General features: G+C 35.1%; 1 protein-coding gene across 6 annotated transcripts in view; it reads left to right on the forward strand.

Moving 5' to 3' along the window:
* Window positions 1–23,316, forward strand: part of st3gal-iii (st3Gal-III protein) — a 145,745-nt gene that overhangs the window by 120,439 nt on the left and 1,990 nt on the right. For all 6 annotated transcript variants that reach the window (XM_018256382.2, XM_041589109.1, XM_041589110.1 and 3 more), the window contains 2 exons: window positions 16,537–16,683; window positions 22,338–22,484. In XM_018256382.2, the coding sequence (XP_018111871.1) occupies window positions 16,537–16,683; window positions 22,338–22,484 (294 nt within the window). The remainder of the gene's footprint in view (window positions 1–16,536; window positions 16,684–22,337; window positions 22,485–23,316) is intronic.

Consider the following 23,316-nt stretch of genomic DNA (forward strand, 5'->3'; position numbering starts at 1 on the left):
TCTGTGTAGGCGCATATATCAGTGAGATATAACTGTGTGATATAAATGATATCACTAAGAATTGTTTATGAGGATTTACTTTACATTTTAATGATGTACTTCTAAACTGGATTCAGCACTCTATACTCTAGAACTCTTACGGGGGAATGTAATAAAAGTCTGTAATGGAAAAACTATTTGCAATACGAAAAGTTATGCCTTTGCACGAACAAATTTTGCTTTGCGTGAATTTACTATAGCTTTTTGCGAACCCGTAAAACTGTTTAGCGACCACTTCCGACAGTGGAAGACCGTTTGCGAATTTTATAGTTTGCGCCAATGCGCAGTAAATGTAATAAAACTCCTTACTGAAAAAGTCGTTGTTTGCGCCAAAAGATTACGACACCTTCAAGCACTTCTTAATAGTGCTCAATTAAAACTCGCAATGCACAATTAAAGTTCGCAATGCAACAACAGTTTAAGGAACAATATTACATTGTGATTTTTGGATTGGTGCCAATTGTTTTGCTCTTTGCAACTTTTATTACATTCCCCCGTTATTGTGTGCAGGGCCCCAAGGCCAAAGCAGTAAAATTCATTTATAAGAACAAATATATATATATATATATATATATATATATATATATATATATATATATATATAAGTTAGTGCAGTATTCTACATTTTTGGTTTGTGTTGCTATATATATATCATTATTTAAATATAAATAAAAGAGTATGTTTAAAAGCAACTGAAACCCCTTGCACCCTCTATTTTTGCAAAGTAACTGCATTGCCACCTCAGTTAATGTCATTCGTGTCATTGTAACAAATGGTACACAGGGATCTGGAAGACTTCTGCTTGGGATTTTATATGTTTTTTGGCAAAGTCTGTAGATAACGCACATATCCGGAGATGGAAGAACAATTTATTAGGAGTTTTCTTTCATGATACTTAATCCTATAAATTAAGCTGAGGCCAAGCTTGTGACCTGTTTTTTTTTTTTTTTGGAGGGATTGATGTGGGAACATTTGGGTTGATTTAAAAAAAAAAAAAAAAAAAAAAAAGCAAGTTGAGCAGCCACAATGTTTTCTTGTTGTACATGGTTTTGTGTGCTTTTTAGTGTGAGTAATTTTGCAGTCATCCAGCAGTTTCAAAAAAAAAGAAAAAAAAACCTTTTAAATTGCATAATTTTGTGATTTGGCCATTGTTATAGAACTACCACGTATTAGAAAAGTACAGTGGTACTTGAAATTCATTTTTTTCTGCTTAAATATGACCTAAAATATGATCTGTCCTAAATCTAGTTACATATTTGTGTGTTTCAACCTTTGCTTTCAGTAACTGGTGTGCCCTTCTTTGGCAGCAATAACTGCAATTAAACATTTCTGGTAACTGTTGATCAGTCCTTCTCATTGGCATTGAAGAACTTTAGCCCATTCCTTCTTGCAGAACAGCTCTGATTAAAGGGATATTGTCATGGGAAAACATGTTTTTTTCAAAATGCGTCCGTTAATAGTGCTGCTCCAGCAGACCTCTGCAGTGAAATGCATTTCTCAAAAGAGCAAACAGATTTTTTTTTTTTTAATTTAATTTTGAAATCTGATATGGGGCTAGACATATTGTCAGTTTCCCAGCTCCCCCGTGTCATGCGACTTGTGCTCTGATAAACTTCAGTCACTCTTTATTGCTGTACTGCAAGTTGGAGTGATATCACCCCCCTCCTTTCTTCCCCTAGCAGCCTAACAGAGCAATGGGAAGGTAACCAGATAGCCGCTTCCTAACACAAGATAACAGCTGCTTGGTAGATCTAAGAACAGTAATCAATGGTAAAAACCTAGGTCCCACTGCAACACATTCAGTTTCATTGAGTAGAAGAAACAACAGCCTGCCAGAAAGCAGTTATATCCTAAAGTGCTGGCTCTTACTGAAAGCATATGACCAGGCAAAATTACCTGAGATGACTGCCTAAACACCAATATTACAACTTGAAAAAATACACTTGCTGGTTCAGGAATTACATTTTATATTGTAGAGTTAATTATTTGCCGTGTAATTTAGAAATAAAAACTACACCTTGCATGAACTGCTCACTTCAGGTCCTTCTACAACATTTCTATAGGATTAAGGTAAGCACATTCAGGGGCGCGCCGCCAATGAGGCGAGTTGAGAAACTCGCCTCAGGCGGCAACGCAGGTGAGGTTTCCAGGGGCGGCAAAAAGCCGCTCCTGGTACCTTTAAGAGCCGAATTTCCGGGTTTTAAACCGGAAATTCGGCTTTACTATTGCGAGAGAGTGCAATTGCGCTCTTCGCATTAGTGTTCCTGCCGGCGAGGGAGGGGCGGCATTCAAGGAGCCGCCTCAGGCGGCGCTGTAAGGAGAATCGGCGCTGAGCACATTGATTCTAAAATGTGTTTAGGGCCATTGTCTTTCTGCATGACCCCGGTCCCTCCAGTCCGATGATTGTCCTTTAGTTCCTTAGACATTAGCATGGGGTTGTGTGAGATCTCTGAGTATTACACAGTTAGTGGACAGGTGGAGTTCAAATTCTTTAGAAATATGTATTTTACCTTTTCCAGTCTTGTGAGCATCAATAACTGTTTTTGGAGGTTCTCAAAAATCTCCTTTGTTGGAGCCATGGCACATTTCCACACGTGTGTTGTTAAGATAAGACTTGGATAGTGAAGAGCTACCTTTTAAAATAAGGCAGGGCCTCCCACACTCACTCCTAATTTTCATCCCATATATCCTTAATATGTAACCACATTTCATTTTCCTTAATAAATAAAGTATGTAGAACATGTTTTACTTATTTGTTTAATTGGGTTCTCATTATCTAGTTTTAGGACTTGTGTAAAAAATTTCAAAGGGTTCACAAACTTTCTTAATATGATTTTTTTTTTAAATATTGGCTGCTTGATTTTTTTATTTTAATAGACAACTGCAATGTTCAGGGGTATATTTTCCTTAAGCCAAAACAAATTTCAAATAAACAATGAAAACTACTACAGTTACACAGGGTAGATTTTTATTTAATATATCCAAAGGTACAAGCAAAGATATTCCTGACTAAACTGGCTATATAAACTTCAGTGCTGATTCCATGTGGCATAAGATGCAACTGAATACTTGCTGGGCCTGTACTCCTTTTTCCACTTTATAACATAACATAAACAGTTTACTGTCTGTACAGCTATTCCCTCTTCTTTAATAACACATTTATATCCCTCCAACTGACTTCTCCTTAATGATCTGATTGTGCTAAACAATAACAGTACCTCCTTTAATTATGATGCAAAAAAAATACTTTTACTCTGGAGTGTAATATATTTTAATAAATACTGATGTAAGGAATTTGACATGCCTCTATTTTAAAGGGGAACTCCGGCTTCCAAACCCTTCACAGTTACCTGTTTCTTCAAAAAGTATGAATAAATGCCATTTTCTATGCTGCAATCCAGCTGGTTAACAGTTCTTCTCTTTCTACATCATTTGAAATCTTGGCAGGGAAGGAGGTACTAAACACTAATGTTCCAAATTGTAACAACTTCTCCACAGCTTACAGACAGCGTGCAGGAACTACATAACCCACAATGCATTGCACTCTGATGTTCTGTTCCTTATTGAAATCACATGTGCAGGGAATTGTGGGGTTTGGAGGATGCAGGCTAAGGAAAGATGGCTGCTGATACAAAGTAACAATAAATTGTCAGCCAGCTCAGCAAAGTAGTCAGAAAGATCAGCAGAAGATCAGGTGGCTAGGCTTAGGGAACTGTCAGAAATAATTAAAAATCATGAAAAGTCTGCATATATTTGATATGTATTATATATTGTAAAGTTGCTTGAAATTAGGTTTACTTTTCAAAAAGCTAATGTTATGTTTTTTGGGGAGTTCCCCTTTAATAAGAAAAGATTCTACATGTGTACAGTCAAACTGACAGATTATCTCTGTTACCTTTGAAAATCTAAAAATGTAATCTGCCATGAACTATTTTGTGTCTAGCTTTGTGATGTTTGATTTGTAATGCAGCTATTGCATCTGCTCTTTATCCATCTATATGCTTTTACTACCTGACACTTTGACTTATTTTCAATTAATTAAAGCAGACAGTCCCTGTAACCAAATATTATGATTTTGAAAGAGAACAGAAGCTCTGGATTTAGAGGATGGGGTCACAACTGACTTTGGTGGTGTCCATTGCTTTTTAGAATTATGTCTCTAAACGAATGAACTTTGCTTGACAATTTTGAAATAGCTTTCCACCGCATTCATATTCACCGGCCATGTACTTCCTGGTCCTTAATATCATTTTAATACTAACTTAAAGATAAGTTAATACTAAATTAAAGATATCATTTTAATACTAACTTAAAGATATGAAGTTGGAACACAACCAAAAATTCAATTCAATGCATTTTTTCTTTTGCTGTTTTTCTGCCCAAAATAAATAGAGGGGGCATTTATTGGTTTTAAATGAACCAGGGCAGAGCCTGACATGGTGAAGTGAATATGCAAAGAGACAGAACTCCCAGGCAGGAATAATAAAAATAGAGTAATAGCTATACCGATTAGGTCAATATGGAACCCCTTAACATTTACAGTGTTACAACATTGGGGAGACATCAAAGCAGGAAGATAAACGTTAAACTGCTTATATTAATCTACTTGATCTATAACTGGATGACCCTAAATAATTAGACTAAGGTCACAGGAACATGATTATAATCTTATAATGGCTATAGCAAGAACCACACCAGACTGTATATTGAGGGGTCCGTTTACAAACAATAGATTTTCGATTTCTCATGGTGCTGCGCTGAATTTATTGGACCATTTTAAATCAATTCTGACTTATACAAGTTTTTGCATTCTTTTTCACTAGGAATTGTCCAAAAAACTAAAATTTTTAGAGGTTTTTGAGGTATTGATAGTTTTTAGCACATAGTTCAGAGTAATTTTCCATTCCTACTTTTTTTATTATGATATTTTAATAAATGTCACGATATTCGTTGTTTTAGAGTTTGTGCGTTTTAGTTGTGGTTTCAAAAACCTCTTAAATCTGACCTTTGATAAATAGGACCCCCACAAGTCAGCATGGGTATCCAACCCTATCCAAAGAAAACTTTCAGTAAAAGGAGGTAACTAAAGACCTTGTTGGAAATATTATAAGTATTGTATAGCTAGGGTTTCCTCTTTAGTTTTTAGATAGGATGGGGAAACATGCACCAACACCTAAGACAGGGATAGCAACTGTTTGCTATCCCTGAATAGTGAATACTTTATTATCTTTTTACGATACAGGGGTAACTGCGAAAACCTAAGGTTTCCCAATTGCTTTGTGAACATTGTTTATCTTGTTTATCATTGCTTATGTGCTAGATTGTATTTAAAGCGGAAGCATCACTGAATTTTCTCAGAAGCATAAGACAATTTAGATAAAAAAAATAATTAATAAAGACACCATGTCTTCTTTTAGTAGCAGCATAATTAGCATAATTCCAAATCATACAGGGAGTTTAGAGATGTGAACAATGTGATTTTCTTTTTGGAACACTTGTAGAAGAAACGTTTGTTTCCTTTCCTAATATATGGTTAATGGGCAATTCATCACAAAATTTAGACAAAAGTGAACTGCAAAATCCTTAATAAAGCAGAGGGGTAACTTTTTATTTGGGTCAGGTGAATGTTTGGGTATATTCGCTCTCAGAAATGCATGTTTCCATGTGACAGGGACACCAGAAATATCAAGTAAATGCAAACGTTTCTCAAGTACTTTAATCCTTATATGATATGAAATATTTCATTATTGCTGTGCCTCCATCAACATTAAGCAAGTAGTCCCCTAATGGTTTGGTAAGCATTAAAAGCATATTGCATGACTGATTTTGTTATCATGCATCAAGCCAGCTGAACTCAAGCAGGCAATTCTGGCCCAGGTATTACACAATATTTTCTGCTGCTATGAAAAAAACCATCAATTGTGGAATTTCCCACAGAAAACTTACATTTTATCCCTAGTTTTGAAATAGGAATACATCATGCCAAGACATGTTAGAGTTGGTTTGCCAAGTATCCTTATAAAGAGGACAGTTGATATTATAAAGATCATAAAAAACTATAAAGGAGGTTTACAAAATGTTTCATAAATATTTCTTACAGTTGTTAATATATTTTAACAATCCTGTTGTTTTACTATAGCCCTAGTTTGTTATATTGTTGTAAAACCCTTGTGTGTTGTAAATTAAAGTAAAGCACTCTGTAACTTGCTGCTACTTTATTAATAAATGATGATGATTTATTCCTCAACCTAATATTACAACCATACCGTCACTGGCGTTGCCTGCTCTAACTGGCTGGTTTTCTGCAGGAATGAACAATTTGCATCCACTATGATTTTTCTTTTATAATAGAGATGGTTCTTTTTTAAGACATTTTATTGTGATTGCACTGCAAAACTTGTGAGCCAGTGCTGGATTGTAATTTCTGTGTACGTAGCTGTGAGGTTTAGTGTCATGAAAACGGGACTCTCAACCACACATTGCCTACTGGGACATTCTCATTATTACCTTATGCATGAGGAGTGCCCAGGAACTTGTCATTTGTGACCCCCTGTAGGGGGTTGTTATTTTCAGGCAAAATTCCCCAATATAATATGGGTACTTGTCAGTACCCAATATTATAGTGAAAATAGGGGCAGGCTGTGATCCATATGTGGGCAATCAGAATGATACCAAACATGAGGGGTGTCTCATGTTCCAGTCCCCCAGGAGCCATCCCTCCTAACTGATATGTATAGGCTGGCCCTGTTTGGTATCATTAGGAAGCACATCCTCATAACCAATATGTAAGTTATGAGGATGTGAATCCTATGACAGAGGAGATATGGATCCTTTTCTATTATCCATATTTTTCTATTAACTATTCCCCCTGCTTCTCTAGGTCCCACAGCTCTGTTATGTGATCAACTGATCAAAGAACTGACTGGCCCAGCTTCCTTGCCCAAATGGTATGACTCCAAATTGTCTCAGAAGGCAGCTATAGATGTCACCTCTCCATAGCCCCCTGGTGAGATATCCAAACAAAGGTTTTCGCTTTTACATGCTATTTAGTGAGGTTCCTACATGGTAAATTAATATTCATTCTGTGTTTGTACTTGGTGCTTCACATGGCATTAGCAAATAAGCTCAGAAGAGTTTATTTGAGATCATTTTTGAATATATACATGCCCCTGTTCCAATTATTCAGAATCTATAAAGCATCATTTTATCTGTAAATATACTTTAGAAGTCAGCAGCATATTGCGGAACAATCTGCCCAGAGACAGAAAAGATTTGTTTTTTAATCTGTTTTATCTAATGTGTTTAGTAATTTGCCAGCTGGAACCAGAAAGTGCTGGCTTTTCCTATCCTGTGTTAATCCTGGAGTCATCCTGTGCCAGTCATTCTTTTGTCATGCATTTATTAATGAATCGGAAATATTTTGGCAATTCCTATAAAAGTAATCCTTTTTTTTTTTTTTATCTTTGCACAGATTTCAGTGTCTGATGCCATACTTTTCTATCTATCTCAATGCGAATTAAAATAACAGGCATTACATTTTGCATCTACGTGAAAGATTTTATAATGTATTAAATATTTTGCACCATTGTAGAACAAAGCGCGCATGTTTCTAATGCATTTAACTGGGTGATTGGAAAGTTTTCTTTAGCTATGTTAATGTTATAATACCTCAATGGCCTGGTGTTTTATTGTAACCTTATAAAAAACAGGACTGTAGCAACTTTCCACTATTCCAGACCAGGAAAAAAAGAATGCAACGCTAATTACACTCTCCTAGTAAAAATAAAATTTGTTCATTATACTATATGCTCAGTATATGCTAATCCTCCTCCAGTATCACCTGGATTTTTTTTATTTCCTCTATGGGTTTGGTTAATGGAGATTTAATGGACAAGACTTTTAATTGGTCGATGTTGCATTATATAATGCAGTAGACTTTAATTATCCTTCAAAGATTTAGCATAGTGAGCACCTAGGTCTCACATTTAGATCAGATACAAACAGGGTTACAGGTGTGAAACACTATTGTTATTGATATATATTTATTTGCTTTGCCACTATGAAAAGTAACCTGACTTACTGTATTTGCAAAGATGGGTGTATATTTGTACATGTGAAATGGGTGTATATGTTGTCTACAACATAGCATGTTTAAATAGGTATATAATTAATCTGATAAACCAATGCTTTTAAAGTTCTTCTCAAGCAACCCTGTTTATGTCCAGGAGTTAGCTAAACAACACACAAATAGGTTTAAGATTCAGTATGTACTTTGTTTAATCATGATTTTAGAAATTTAATATATATATTACGTGTCACTGTATTAAAAGGGATCTTGGAGACTCACCCAAACAACATGCAACCCAGAGGTTAGGAATCTGTGTTATTTTTTTATTATTATTATTATTATTTAGGTTAGTTTGAGGTTTTATTTGCTTTATTTAATTTTGATATTTTATGGTAGAATTGTATTTCATGTTTCATGACTCTCTGTTACCCAGTGTTCTTTGGTTTAATCAAATCACTCATGATTGGAAAGCCTTGCAACTTTATTTTGCAATCACTGACTCATGCTAATAGATTTTACTTTTTAGAATATAATGGTCTGAAATGAAGGATTCTCTGTATAGTATTTGTATACAGTGTTGAGTATCTAGTAGTACCGTAGTTGAGTAATGAAATCATTTGATCATTCATCATTCATGAGCAACTCAGATGAGTGGTGAAATGTTTCAAGATTACTCAGCAAGTCTGGTTGATTAAGACTTCTCAGTACTGGATATTGAATGGCATGTCTTAGTTTATTGAAAGCCTTTATAGAATTTTGGTTTCAGTTGCTGTACACTGTAGGCTTTAAAAAGGTCAATGAAAGAAGATTAATGAGGTTTCCAACCGCTATTCACCATAGCCAGCACCCTGAGTCGCATACCCCTCTAGCCAAGTTGGCAGTTCAGTTCACATATATTTGCACCTAGCAAGTGCACTGAGCTGTAGTATGCATAGTTAGGTTTCACACTGGGAAAGTGACAAACTGTGGGCAAAGCCATGGCCATTGTGTCACTTGTTTTCGCACTTTGTGCCATTTAGTAAACACACCTTGTGTGTCCTGAATTTAAGTTTGCTGATTGTTGCTCTTATGTAAGAGAATTTTTGTTACAAATGGGAAAAACCTCATCTTATCTTCTGCTAACTTTTTGTTCTCTCTTTTTGTAATCATATATATGTTTCAGGCTGAGGAATAAGTGGTTGCGTATAACTTATTAAAATATCTTTGTTGTTTTGCTATAGATAATTATATTATGGGTAGGATTGCAGTTAAAGATTGGGCTGTTGCTACAGTTAGCTGGGACTTCTTTCAAGGCCAAACTAGAATATAAAAAAATGTGTGTTGTCAAGCATTAGTTAGCCTGGTGGATAGTAATGAAACACATGAAATTATAATATAAAGGGGCTGTTCACCTTTTTTCAGTTCAGTTGGTTTCAGATAATTCATCAGAAATAAAGACTTTTTCCAATTACTTTCTTTTTGTAACCTCTAATACCTGTATTGAAGTTTCATTTTTCACCTTCTTAAATCTTTCTGAAACTCTGGAAGGGGGATCGCCGACTCTGTAAACTGTTCTGAATTGATACATAAGTTGATACATTTCTTTTCTCTGTCCCTGATCAGAATCTCAGAGTTTCATTAAAGGGGTGGTTCACCTTCAAACAACTAGTTGTTTTCCGTCAGATCACCAGAAATAATGACTTTTTCCAATTACTTTTTATTTTCTATGTTTCACTGTTTTTCTAATATTGAAGTGTCTTATTTCACCTTGAAAGCAGCTCTGGGGGGGGGGGGGTCGCCAACCCTGTAGCTTGTTCTAAATTGATAATTTAGTTGATACATTTCTTATATTTGCCCCTGCTGAGCAGAATCCCTGAGTTTCATTAAAGGCAGCTGTTAGAATTGGGGACGAAAAATCCCGTCGGATCGCGGCCGCATCTATTTGTTGATGCGGTCCCGCGAACCGACCGCCCATTACTATTCGTTAGGATCCGATCGTTGGGCCCTAGGGCCCACGATCGGATCAGCCCGATATTGCCCACCTCAAGGTGGGCATATCGGGGAAGAGATCCGCTCGTTTGGCGACATCTTGTGTCACCTTAAGACTACTAGTAAGGTGAATGAATGCTACAGACACATGGAAGTTAGACCTCCCTGCCTGTAAAATAACTAATAAAATACAAAAATACAGTTTGGGTACTGGGAGCATTCCAAGATTGTAGCAAAAAAGTAAAGTACAATGGGAATTCAACTGACTTTGTCATTTGTTTCAAAAAATGCAAAAAGAACCCCATGTTGTATTTGTAACTCACTCTATGCAAGTTGTTTGGTTAAATGTACTGTATGTGGGATGGTTAGTTTCTTTAAGTTATGAGCACACAGTAATTTGTGTCTTCATACTTACACTTCTGGGTAAACTACTTGGAATGTAAATCAAACTTCTAAACTGCACATATTTAAAATCTCTTAAAAATGATAACAGACCTACAGTATAATGAAAGATTGACAAATAATCATAATCCGTAGAAAAAAAGTCTTTAAACAGAAGAGGGTGAGAGGATGTCTAAGATTCTTTCCATTGTATAGATGCATCAGTACTAGGAATTGCACAGTGTCTACTCCAAATTGTTTGTGTTAGCCAGGAAGCTTGGAACATTGTGATCTGTTCACTTAGTATATTCGCTAACCGTATCAAATATTTGCTAAAATAGATTTTAAACTTTGTAAACCAAGGGTTTGTGTCTTTGACCCCTCACATCCCTCACCACTCTTGTGCTGAATTTCCTAGGGATTCTATACCACATTGTGTTGCTGCAAGTGCCATGGTAGTTTGTGGTGTGCATATCTTGGGGTATGTTGGCTCAAAAAAAACAACATAATGCACTATAACTTCTACAAAGAAATATCACATAAGTCATATAGTCCTCAGTGGTCACTCTGATTTTCTTAGGAGCATGAAGTAATAGTTTATATGTTATTTGTATTTTATAGTATAATAAAGGTTACAAAGATGTGCTAGCAGGGACCCTGATTTTCAGGGTTTGGCCAAATCCAGGGGTATTGATATTTATATATGGGGTGCTCCTAGGAACGAATGTGAGTGAGGCTGGGCAGCATGCCCCCCCCCCTAAAATCCTGCTGCCCTAGACCCAGGCCTTTGTGGCCTTCCGACAAATCCGGGCCTGGATTCGACCAAATACCGAACCAAATGCACTGGAAAAGCAAATCCTGATTAAAAATTTCTCCGACTCAGCAGAATCCTGAACCAAATCTGGGATTCAGTGCATCCCTAGATATTGCCCACATCAGTCTGTGATCTGTTCATTTGGTGACCTCACAACCCCTCTAGGCATGAATAGCACAATTTTCACCTGCAGCAACACAAATGTTTCTTGAGGGTAAGGATGGGATGGTTGTAGATTGGCCTCCAGGGAGATGTGATAGCAGATTCCATTAAATGCCTAGAACTATGCTTTTGACAAGTACATTTTATCTTCATCAATCTTTGAGTAACCATTTTAAGTTTGACATTAAATGATATATCTCAGTGGGTTTAGGGAAAGCATTGCCACTGAGCTCATCATAAATACATGTACAGACAAGCAGGTATAAAACCATTAATATACATTCCAGGAATAGTGCTTTGGAAAACAAACTTTTCAAACAGACCGATATTAGGCCATGAAAAGTAATTCCTTTAATATGGAGTAAATAAGACAACAAACAGAGATGTTCTGGTTAAAACTTGAAAGAGTAATGTTCCAATATCATGAAACAATCCTTTAAAAGCTAATGGCATTTTTAAAACAGCAGAGAGGAATTATTCTTTATTATACTGCTGTTTAAGGATCAATCGTGTTATCGCCTTGTTCAGTCACCTCAATAGCAATTCAAACATCCATTATGTGAGACAAATAAACCTCATGTAAGAGTGCCATAGGGTGCAAAATAGCTGATACTTGCATAGATAGGAGACTAAAGATATCAGTACTTTAAGACTTATTTCTTGACTACACAAACAAATGGTTAAAGGTAAAATGCATATATTCAGGATGTTGTTCTAGGCAAAGACCATTACTTATTGATCCAAGCTAGACACATAATTTAGAAGATAATATTCACATCCATTCAAATGGGTAGATTCCATATGGCCGTTGCATCTGCCCAAAATTATTAGACCTGGCAATATTTATTTATTTTTTCCCATATTTATCTAAAGATATTGTTTTTCTCAGTGCTAGACATAACTCCTTTGCCAAAATGTTAATCAAAGAGGTATGCTGTATTTATTTTTGCCTGAACTCTAAAGAAATTGCTTTAGATCTGGATGTTGTCAGAGCTTTATGGATTTATCTCTTGGGGACTGTTCAAAATCACAGATTCCCTCTTTCCTGCTTGGGCTGGCAGCATCTAAATTCTCACGATAATGATGGGATGAATCTGCATTTCAGCAGAGCAGAGTTTATTCTAAAACTGGCCATAGACGTGCATATTTAATTTCTTGTACGACAAGAGATTGTTTGCTTCAATGCAACTATCTACAATTAACCTCAGATTAATTTCAGATTAAGTAAAGTAGTGAAAATAACAGATCAGAAGATGTTCTGGCCATTAATTGACAGGCAGCAATCATATGAAAGTTATGTCCAACAACAGTCACCCATTGATATTGTCAGATAGGCATTACATGCAGAAATCTTATCATTAGCTAATATAAATCTTTTAACCTGTCCGATCAACTAAACTACTGATTTTTTTTTTTTGTTCGACTTTATCTTTGCGTCTATGGCCAGCTTTACACTGTTTTGGTCTACTCTATAGAGCTGCAACAAAGCAGCCGTCCTATTTTATCTTTAAGTTTTACAAAATCTGATACAGTTTCCCATTGAAGTACTAATGCAGTCCTTATGTGTAATGTTCTACAAGCATGTTCATTTGTTTTGGACATTTTGATTTTTTATGCTCACTATATGTATATCACCTGTAGTCTTTTTTTCACAACACAGACTTTCTTTTTCACAACACCGACGCAGTGCAATTTAGATATGGCCATCCAACAGATTTGCAGCATACAACTTTTGTTTGAAGCCAATAATCATATCATTTTGTTGATTGGCAGAAATAGCAATTTTAAGATTTCTGTAGTAAGTCATAGTGGTCTGTGGTATCCAAGATTGAAGTTTTTTTTAAGTTATTCGAAAATCTCCAAGTCATTTGATATACAGTATATGAGCGTTATAAAATACATTGGGGCATTTATGAATGCAAGTTCAGTAGGCAAAGTTATTCAGTGTGTTTTTTTTATGTATGGTATTTGTTTATTATTTTTATTACATCTTTGATTATTTAACCACCAGATAGGTAATGGTTTTAATGTTGAACACAATTCAACAATTTTTAAAGTGGAACACAAAGTTTTTTTCAAAATGAAGTGCTGCGGCATGAAAAAAGAGAGTTGCAGAAAAAATATTTATTCAGAATAGTTCTTGCGATGGCGCATCATCTCGAAGCTGCAGCTGCTCATTGGTCTTATTTCCCTCCGTCCATGGCAAGTATTAGGAATAAGCTACGGGCTACCAAATGGCCATTGCAGCACCAAAGAGATGCGTTGCATCTGGAGTTGTCTTTGTTGTTTCATTTGCAGTGTCCATTGCACAAATGAACGATTAATTTGTTCATACTTATTCACAAAATATTTTGAAGTGAAACAATACTTCCATGCAGCATATGTTGTCCTTCAGTTCTGGCGATCATGTTGCATTGACAAAAAACACGTGTCCTTATTATAATTTATAGATATTGTACGTTTCAAAATTATTACACTTACTTTAGTTTAGTAATGATCCTGTTGGACTTTTTATTTCATGTCCTTCCAACACATTGATCTTCTACTCTAAAGGATAGTTAAACATGCCAGTACATCACTGAAGACTTAATAAGCACTAATTTTGTGATTCACTAGTTAAGCTTTTAATTATGGTGTAGTACAAATACAAATACTTTTGGAGGAGATGTGTGAGAATTTCTGTAATAGTAAGGCATGACTGTGTTATTTAAATAGTGTCTGCCTCGCAGTAAGTAAAACTATGCACTATTTCGATTTTAAATTTCTAAGTTAAGTTTTAAGTTTTCTGACTTTTTACAGGTAAATCAAAATTTTGTTTAGGGGCCTTCTTACTGCATATATGAAAATAAAGTTTGTATCAGCCATTTAACCATAGTTAACCAAAATATCCAGCAAATGAGATGTCAAATATTACACTAAATGACTTTCAAGCAGGGTTTTCATGAATATCTAGGAAAGCAAATATGACCTTCTTCACCAATTTCACCTTAAACGATTGTCAGCTGTAATAAACTGTACAGAAATCAATCAGTCAGTGTCTATATGTAGATGTAGATGTAGATGTAGATATATATCTATATCTATATAGATATATATCTATATATATATATATATATAGATATAGATATAGATATATAGATATATAGATATATAGATATATAGATATATAGATATATAGATATATAGATATATAGATATATAGATATATAGATATCTATATCTACATCTACACACACATATATATAGATATATAGATATATAGATATATAGATATAGATATAAATACTGTATATATTTATATATTTTTTCCTTCTAAATTTTATGATGTTATGAGTAGGGGTCTATTACAAAATCTGATTCCCACAGTAGATAAGACTATCATTTTTTTTGAAGAATCATCTTGAGAATATAGGACACCAATTATTTTAATCAGCTATATTTGCAGAGATATACTACATATAAGTGATAAACTCCTAACGCTTGTCATCCAAAGATATAATGATAAATTAGCATAATATCTTTTCACTGGTATGTTTTATACGACTTACGACGTCCTATCAATGAAAGTGAGGATATAAACCCTAATGCAGAGGGCTGCCCTAGGGCACCTTTTTCACTAGGTTTCAATAAAAACTACAACATTAAGTAAAAAAACTACAACATAAGTAAAACTATGCACTATTTCGATTTTAAATTTCTAAGTTAAGTTTTAAGTTTTCTGACTTTTTACAGGTAAATCAAAATTTTGTTTAGGGGCCTTCTTACTGCATATATGAAAATAAAGTTTGTATCAGCCATTTAACCATAGTTAACCAAAATATCCAGCAAATGAGATGTCAAATATTACACTAAATGACTTTCAAGCAGGGTTTTCATGAATATCTAGGAAAGCAAATATGACCACCTTCACCAATTTCACCTTAAACGATTGTCAGCTGTAATAAACTGTACAGAAATCAATCAGTCAGTAGCAACAAACAAACAATATAGCAAGTTAAATGCACTGCTGCCTTGTAGTATATATATATATATATATATATATATATATATATGTAGATGTAGATGTAGATATATATATATATATCTATATAGATATATATATATATAGATATATATATATATAGATATATATAGATATATATATATAGATATATATAGATATAGATATATAGATATATAGATATATAGATATATAGATATATATATATATATATATATAGATATATAAATATCTATATCTACATCTACACACACATATATATATATATAGATATAGATATATAGATATAGATATAAATACTGTATATATTTATATATTTTTTCCTTCTAAATTTTATGATGTTATGAGTAGGGGTCTATTACAAAATCTGATTCCCACAGTAGATAAGACTATCATTTTTTTTTGAAGAATCATCTTGAGAATATAGGACACCAATTATTTTAATCAGCTATATTTGCAGAGATATACTACATATAAGTGATAAACTCCTAACGCTTGTCATCCAAAGATATAATGATAAATTAGCATAATATCTTTTCACTGGTATGTTTTATACGACTTACGACGTCCTATCAATGAAAGTGAGGATATAAACCCTAATGCAGAGGGCTGCCCTAGGGCACCTTTTTCACTAGGTTTCAATAAAAACTACAACATTTCTGTTTTTCTGCTTTTGTTATTAAGGTTGCCTTTCAAAATGTAGTTAAGTATCCTCTTGTGCACGTGAATGTTTATTATTTTAACTACAACATCTAAGAGCATACCTTAACAAGAACCAGGAGAAGCTGAAAATTTTTGCTACATGGCAGCTGGAGGCATGGCATGTACCCACACTACCATTTAAAGAGACCAATTTTAATACATTTATTTTTGCATAATGAAAGAAAATGTAATTCTCAGCAGCTTTCCAGTAAAGGTTTTCAGTTATTTTTGTTATTTGTATATGCAATTGATGATGACTACTGCAACATTGTATAGGTACTCACCTAACTAACATGTCTTCTGTTAAATTCTTACTTAAAGTCTGCCTGATGCCATTTCCTTTTTAATTGCAGATCCTTTTGTCCAGATATTTATCCCCTTGGTCTTTTTTTCTCTCCATAGAGTGCCTCTGATGGATTTTGGAAGTCAGTAGCCACACGTGTTCCACGTGAACCACATGAGATCCGTATCTTAAATCCATACTTTATTCAAGAAGCTGCATTCAGCTTTATTGGGTTGCCATTCAATAATGGCTTGATGGGAAGAGGGGTAAGTATATATGTGTACCTTAATAAGGCTGCTGCAAATTAAAATTAAACTGTGAGAGGTGGGAACATGCAGGCAGTTTATAGATTATGCTCATTCTGGTAATCTGTTTTGATGTATCATTCTTTGGTATAACCATGTACGTTATGGGGGTTATTTAGCAAGGGTCGAATGTATGTGAATTTTATTTACTTTATTAAATTTGAATGTACTCACAACTGGAATGGAAGGTTATATGTGAAAAGCCTTTAATGTGTAATATTCGATCGAATAATCCCGACCCGAAAATTCAAATCAAATTCAAAGTTTTCCTCCTAGAATGTCAGGAAGGCAATGAACATATTCAAATAGTTCAACGGACCTCTGCTATTGACTTGTAAATTAACTTGGCAGGTTTTAGGTGGCGAATATTCAAATTAGAACTGTTTTCATGGTCAAGTTGTGATAAATCTCACATTGAATTTGGTGCTTTTAAATTCAAATTTGTGAGTTTTGACACAAAAATCTAGAAAATTCGAATTTACCATTTGGACCTTAATAAAGCTTCCCCTTTATGTCAGATCAGACTGAGAGGACAGATATTCTAAGACGTGCCATACTTAATACAGTAACTTTCCAGTGTTCGGAATATAAGGGCAGAAAGATGAGCATTTGGAGCAAAAATGTTAAGAAGAAACTGCAGCTCCATTTCTTCATCTGATGATGCGTGATACTCTGGCAGATATGGTGCATTGGCAGCTTCCATTTTTAAACATGTTCAATCCCCAAACTGACCAATATCCATAGTATATGGATATCTGGCTGGATTTTCAGGCAACTATACATGTACTGAAAATTGCACCAAATGTATTTGTATGGCCAGTTAAGTTCTCTTCCCTGCTCTATTTCCTTGAGGAGATGCTGTTGTGACATGGCCTGTGGGTGCTTTTATTGCCATGGTGTGTCTTCAAAGAATATTACTGCTAAAATAATATTCTCCGAAAATTTCACATTTAATTAATATTTTAATAATAGTGTTGGCAAACAGCTATCACTCTTATATGTCTTCCTAAACTTCTATAAACATAAAAGAACAGCATTAGGAAAATTCTCTGGGGCAGCTGTTGTTTGAAGTGCGTTGCTGTTTTGGTGATGTTACCAAATGATGGTGTAAGCCCAGCCCTTGACAACAGCCTGTACTGGCACTGCTAGATTATCCATACAGTCATTGTTTCAGCAGCTGCTTTATAGACAAAGGTTGCAGATGATAAGTATTTCCATCATTTGGTTTCAGTCCTTTGATTTCTCAAGTTAATCTGTTTCAGATGTGATCTTCTGCATGCCTATTTAAATGCATTATCAGTACCTCTCTGGATTGGGACACATTATAGGGTCTGCACTTTTAACCCATCCAGCTCCTCCACATTAGGGAAGAAGAGGTTTCAAAAAGACAAATAACAAAGCATTGCTAACTTGCATTACTCAGATAAATGAGCTGCAGGTCAGACAAGGTTATCTTGCTATTGGGAAAATAAAGTGAGTAGGGTAATTGAAAGGCAACTGCACTTACATTTTACAATGCAACAGAAGCGGTAAAATAAGTAGATGTTGCATATACAGTTACTTATATGAAATATTGTTGCTGAAGGAAGGTTAATTTCAATACAGTTTTTTGATTTCTCTGTAGTAAAATAATGAGACATCTTTCTCCCACTGAATGTAAAGGCTGTACATGCAATCCAGAAATCCCTTTTGGTCCCCTTAAAATCCATCTATGCGGTCTTTCTAACCTTAGCTCTAGTGCCTGGATTCTAGTCTAACTTTGACTAAAAGGTAAATATACCCCACGTACAAATAAACTCAACTTTTATCATATGAGCTGCCATGCCATTTGCTATATTATTATTATTTTTTTTTTTTATTGGTAGTACTAAGAGACTAAGAGACTCCTCTGATTTGTCATTCCACAAGTTCCAGTGCTAAATATTAGCGTTGTTATAGGGTTTTCTGTGTGCTAGCGTCTCTTTAGTGCTATTTACCTATTTAATATTTTCCTATTTAATAAAGTCAGATGTCTTACTGCAACTGGTAAATGTTCTAATCCAGTATGCAAATGTGAATGAGTCTGGGTCCCATGAGAAAGAGATTAAAGGACCAGTAACACCAAAAAATTAAAGTGTTTTTAAGTAAAGAAAATGTCTGTTGCCCTGCACTGGTAAAACTGATCTGTTTGCTTCAGAAACACTACCATAGTTCATACAAACAAGCTGCTGTGTAGAAATGAGAATTGAAAAAAAGGCTATATGGTACAGGTTAAATAGTGGATAACAGATAACATTATGTTCTACAGAGCTTATCTGCTATCTGCTGTGTAACTTGAGCCTTTTCTCCTTTGAATGGCTGCCCCCATTGCTACACAGCAGCTTATTTATATAAACAATAGTAGTGTTTCTGAAGCAAACACAGCAGTTTTACCAGTGCAGGGCAACACTGCATTATGTTTTTATTACAGTTTCATTTTTTGATATTACTGGTCCTTTAAGAAATGTTGCTTTAGTCAAGCTGTTGTTTGGCCAGTCTCTTTGGATGACTGATAGGAGAGTGTGCAAGTGTTCATCTTAATGGACTAGTTATAGTTTGATTCCGTTGTTATTACATTTACTATTACATTTTCTATTTATCAAAACATTTTAAAGTAAGTTATCTCCTCACCCACCATGAAGAAATAATGTGATTTTTATTCACTGAAAGGGTTTGAAACATTTTTCTATACATTCTGTCTGTTTAGCATCTGTGACTAACTCTTCTTAAAATTTTCTCATGGGGCCTTGATTAAATATGGGTGTCAGAACTGGGTTAACATTAACAATGCAGCTCTTTTTATAATTTGTGGCAAGAAAAGTGGTCTCCATAATCAGATGTTATCATGCCCATATAAATTTAGTGGCTGAACACCAAGAACATGGAGGGTTTGTTTTTATGAGATCCAAAAAAACAAACAAACACATATGACATAGAGAATTTCATTTATAAACACTGTGCGTGCTTGCTCCTGCTCAGTAACTAATAGCAACCAATCAGATTTGCTTTCATTGTTATTCTTGCAGCTGGCTTAAATGATCAGTGTAAAAATAAAAACTGGATAAATAGATAGGCTGTGCAAAATAAAAAATGTTTCTAATATAGTTAGTTAATCAAAAATGTAATCTATAAAGGCTGGCATGAGCATATGTCAAACATAATAGCCAGAACCCAACTTCCTGCTTTTCAGCTCTCTAACAGTTAGTGACTTTAAGGGGGGCCACAAGGGACATGACTGTTCATTGAGTTTGCAATTGATCCTCATCAGCTCAGATTCAAAAGCTCATCTCTGATTGGTTACTGCCTTGTAGCCAATCAGTGGAAACTGCAAAGCAGGAAGTAGTGTTCTGGCTATTATGCTACACACCCAGTCACTCCAGCCTTTATACATTACATTTATGGCTAACTAACTATATTAGAAACATTTTTTATTTTGCACAGCCTATTTATTTACCCTGTTTTTATTTTTATACTGAACAATTCCTTAAAAACCACTAATCATTGCTTGTCGGCAGGTACATATTTGCCCTGTATTTATAAATGAACCCCATGTTATTCAAAGCAACTAACATCAGAAACTAACTTCAGCCCATTTTTTATCTACTACATAGAATAAAGGAGCAATTCAGCAATTTCATCTTATATACCACAAATGTTCTCAATTTTAATTCCATTCTATTTTCTTATCACATTGCTTCATTTTTCATCCCTTTCATATCAGATAGGGCTGTAAACTAGGCTGCCAGCTTTCTAAACTGTTTTTAATATATTAGTCAATACATTTCTCAGCAACATCAGACAATGCCAGTGACTAAGGTATCTGTAAGACTTGGTGCTGTGCAATGATATTTTTGGGTAATGGGATTGGCTGCTATCAGTTCATTTTGCAATCTAGCTCCTTCATCCTGTCATGTTTACAGTGATATCTTAGGGATAGAATGGCAGCTCACACACACACTGCCTTCGTTTTTAATTGCACAAAACCACTTCCCATACTGTAGGGCTAACCCCATTAATGTGACCAAGAGCAGTGGACAGGGCAGGGGCAGGGGTTTGAATGAGTTTTCAATTGCTCAAACCTACTAAAGGATCCTTGAAAATAGAGCAGGTTGAAACTAGTAAATCTGAAAACAACAAATTTAAACTAATACTTGCCTAGGGTTGCTTATTAAGCTCCCCATACACAAGCTGATATACAGTAAGCTGCTGTCAGCTTATTGGGCAGTGTATAGGGTCCTCCGACAGGATTCCCCGATCAATATCTGGCTAAAAGTAGGGCTGATGTCGATCAGACGGGTTATAAGTTCAGTTGGATCGAGGACTGCATTGGTTCATTGTTGCAGCCCTTGATCCGACCCCTTGTATTTTTCTCATTGTGATCCAATTGTTGGGCCCTAGGGGCCATGATTGAATCAGCCCAATATCGCCCACCTCAAGGTGGGCATATCGGGGAGAGATCTGCTTGTTTAGCGACAAAACAAGTGGATCTCCCCATGTATGGCCAGCTTTACTAGTTTTATCTCAACCTATTATTTGTGCTGAGAAATATGACTCTGTTTCATACAAACAAAGAGAAACAAAACAGCAATGCAACATTTTATTGTGTTTAAATCAAAGGAAGAAAAAACAGAGAATGTTTACTATTGCATATTAAAGCAGTGCTTGGTTTGTCTGGAGAAATGAATGAGGTACGGCATTTCTATTCTTTTTGCAGATCTCCAACTTTCACTAGGTTTGCATCATGACATATGGGTGATTAATCTCATCCCGAACTGATTTAGTGTTTCCATCTGGTCTGTGCCTTTCTCTTGCTCAGAACAGGCCAGAGCTGACATAAAACAATCCTCGTCCTCTGCAGGAAATAATGATATGAAGATTGGTAGCAACAGGGACATATCAAGTGATAATTAATACCATCCTTATAGCATTACTTATGACCACATTTGTCCCTTGACGATTATTATCATCTTAAGTTACAGAATATGAAATGAGATCCTTCCAGATGCTCTATATTTAACTGCTCCACTGGCAGCTAAATTAAGAAATTTGACCAGTTTTATGTTAGATTATAAATTATTTAAAATCCTCAAATTATCTGGTGGCTCATTGTGTATTATTGTACAATACACATGCCAAGAACAAAATGTAAAATATATCCTTATCAGTGGCGTTTAGTGACTTCGCTTGTCACATGCCTCATGGAAACTTGTGTATAATATAAAATAATGAAGCCTCCGTTGTAAAATCTCAGGATATGAGAACTCAACTTGTTTACCTTTGATAGATGAAATTGTGAGGCTGCCTTGTCCTTAAAAAAAAAAAAAAAGTATATAAAAATAAGCTTGTACTCATGTCCTAAGTGTATGGTTTTTCTCCTTTTATGAATTTTACAGCATGTTTTATGGTGGAAACACCAAATAAATTCTAGTGACCATAGGACAGAAAATTCTATTAAAATTACTGTTGTACAAACTCTCATCAAATGACATTCTATATGCTAATGTGCTGTTTCATCTAAGAATAAACTAGCGAGATGATAGAAAAAAAAAGTTTGTCCTTTTATATTTATACACGTTTTTTTTTCTTTTTTAACACAGAATATCCCAACGCTGGGTAGTGTTGCCATAACTATGGCACTACATAACTGTGATGAAGTGGCAGTCGCAGGATTTGGCTATGACATGAACCTGCCTAATGCTCCGCTCCACTATTATGAGACTATCAAAATGGCAGCCATTAAAGAGGTAATCGTTCTTTTTCAAATTCTGACTCCGATATATTGATTGCATACAATAAGCATGTTCTTAAAGAATGACTGCTGTATTATGTCTTATCAGATATCAGATGGTTTTATTCTGGTTTTCAGTAGAGAGAAATAGGAGCTGCACACACATTGCATTTAATAGGGGTTTCAAATATTTGTTTAGCCAGAGAGTATCAAAGCATGATAACTCTGACGCCAAATAAATTGTAACACCTCTTTTAAGAGGTGTGCAGCTCCTAATTCTCTCTATTGTTAACTTGATACTCCACTACGTATCTATGGGGCACCTGCACCACCACCTATACACCACATTTTGTGTGCAAGAACCAGTCAACACTTGCTTTGTTCTTCTCTTGCACTGGCTGTAAGAATACATTTCCAAGTAGTTTTTTTGTGTGACATCTTGTTACTACTTCTTTATTTAAAGGACAAGGAAACCCTTCATTATATGTTTCATGTATATTATTCACTACCCCATTCAGTATAAGACTGCTATTTTTTTTTCTCCATAAAACCCCATATTTCAACTGTGGTCATATATCTGATGTGGGTGCCATTTTAGCATCTTTGACGTCATTATTATGGCTTCTGCTGATCTAATGTGCATGGGCAAACTTCTCACTGCACAGTCACCATGGAGACGCTAGCTGAAAGAGATGGTGGGCATTTTGAGGATCAATCTATGTCTGTGCTGCTGTTCATGGAGACAATTGCTTGCTCCCGATTGCGGGTAATGCGCATGCGCCAATTTCTTACAGGAGCACACTGCATAAATGCTGGGTCTTGGCGTAGGACAGATGCACTATGGGTAA

Source organism: Xenopus laevis, chromosome 4L, assembly GCF_017654675.1.
Source record: "Xenopus laevis strain J_2021 chromosome 4L, Xenopus_laevis_v10.1, whole genome shotgun sequence".
In the NCBI taxonomy this organism is placed as follows: domain Eukaryota; kingdom Metazoa; phylum Chordata; class Amphibia; order Anura; family Pipidae; genus Xenopus; species Xenopus laevis.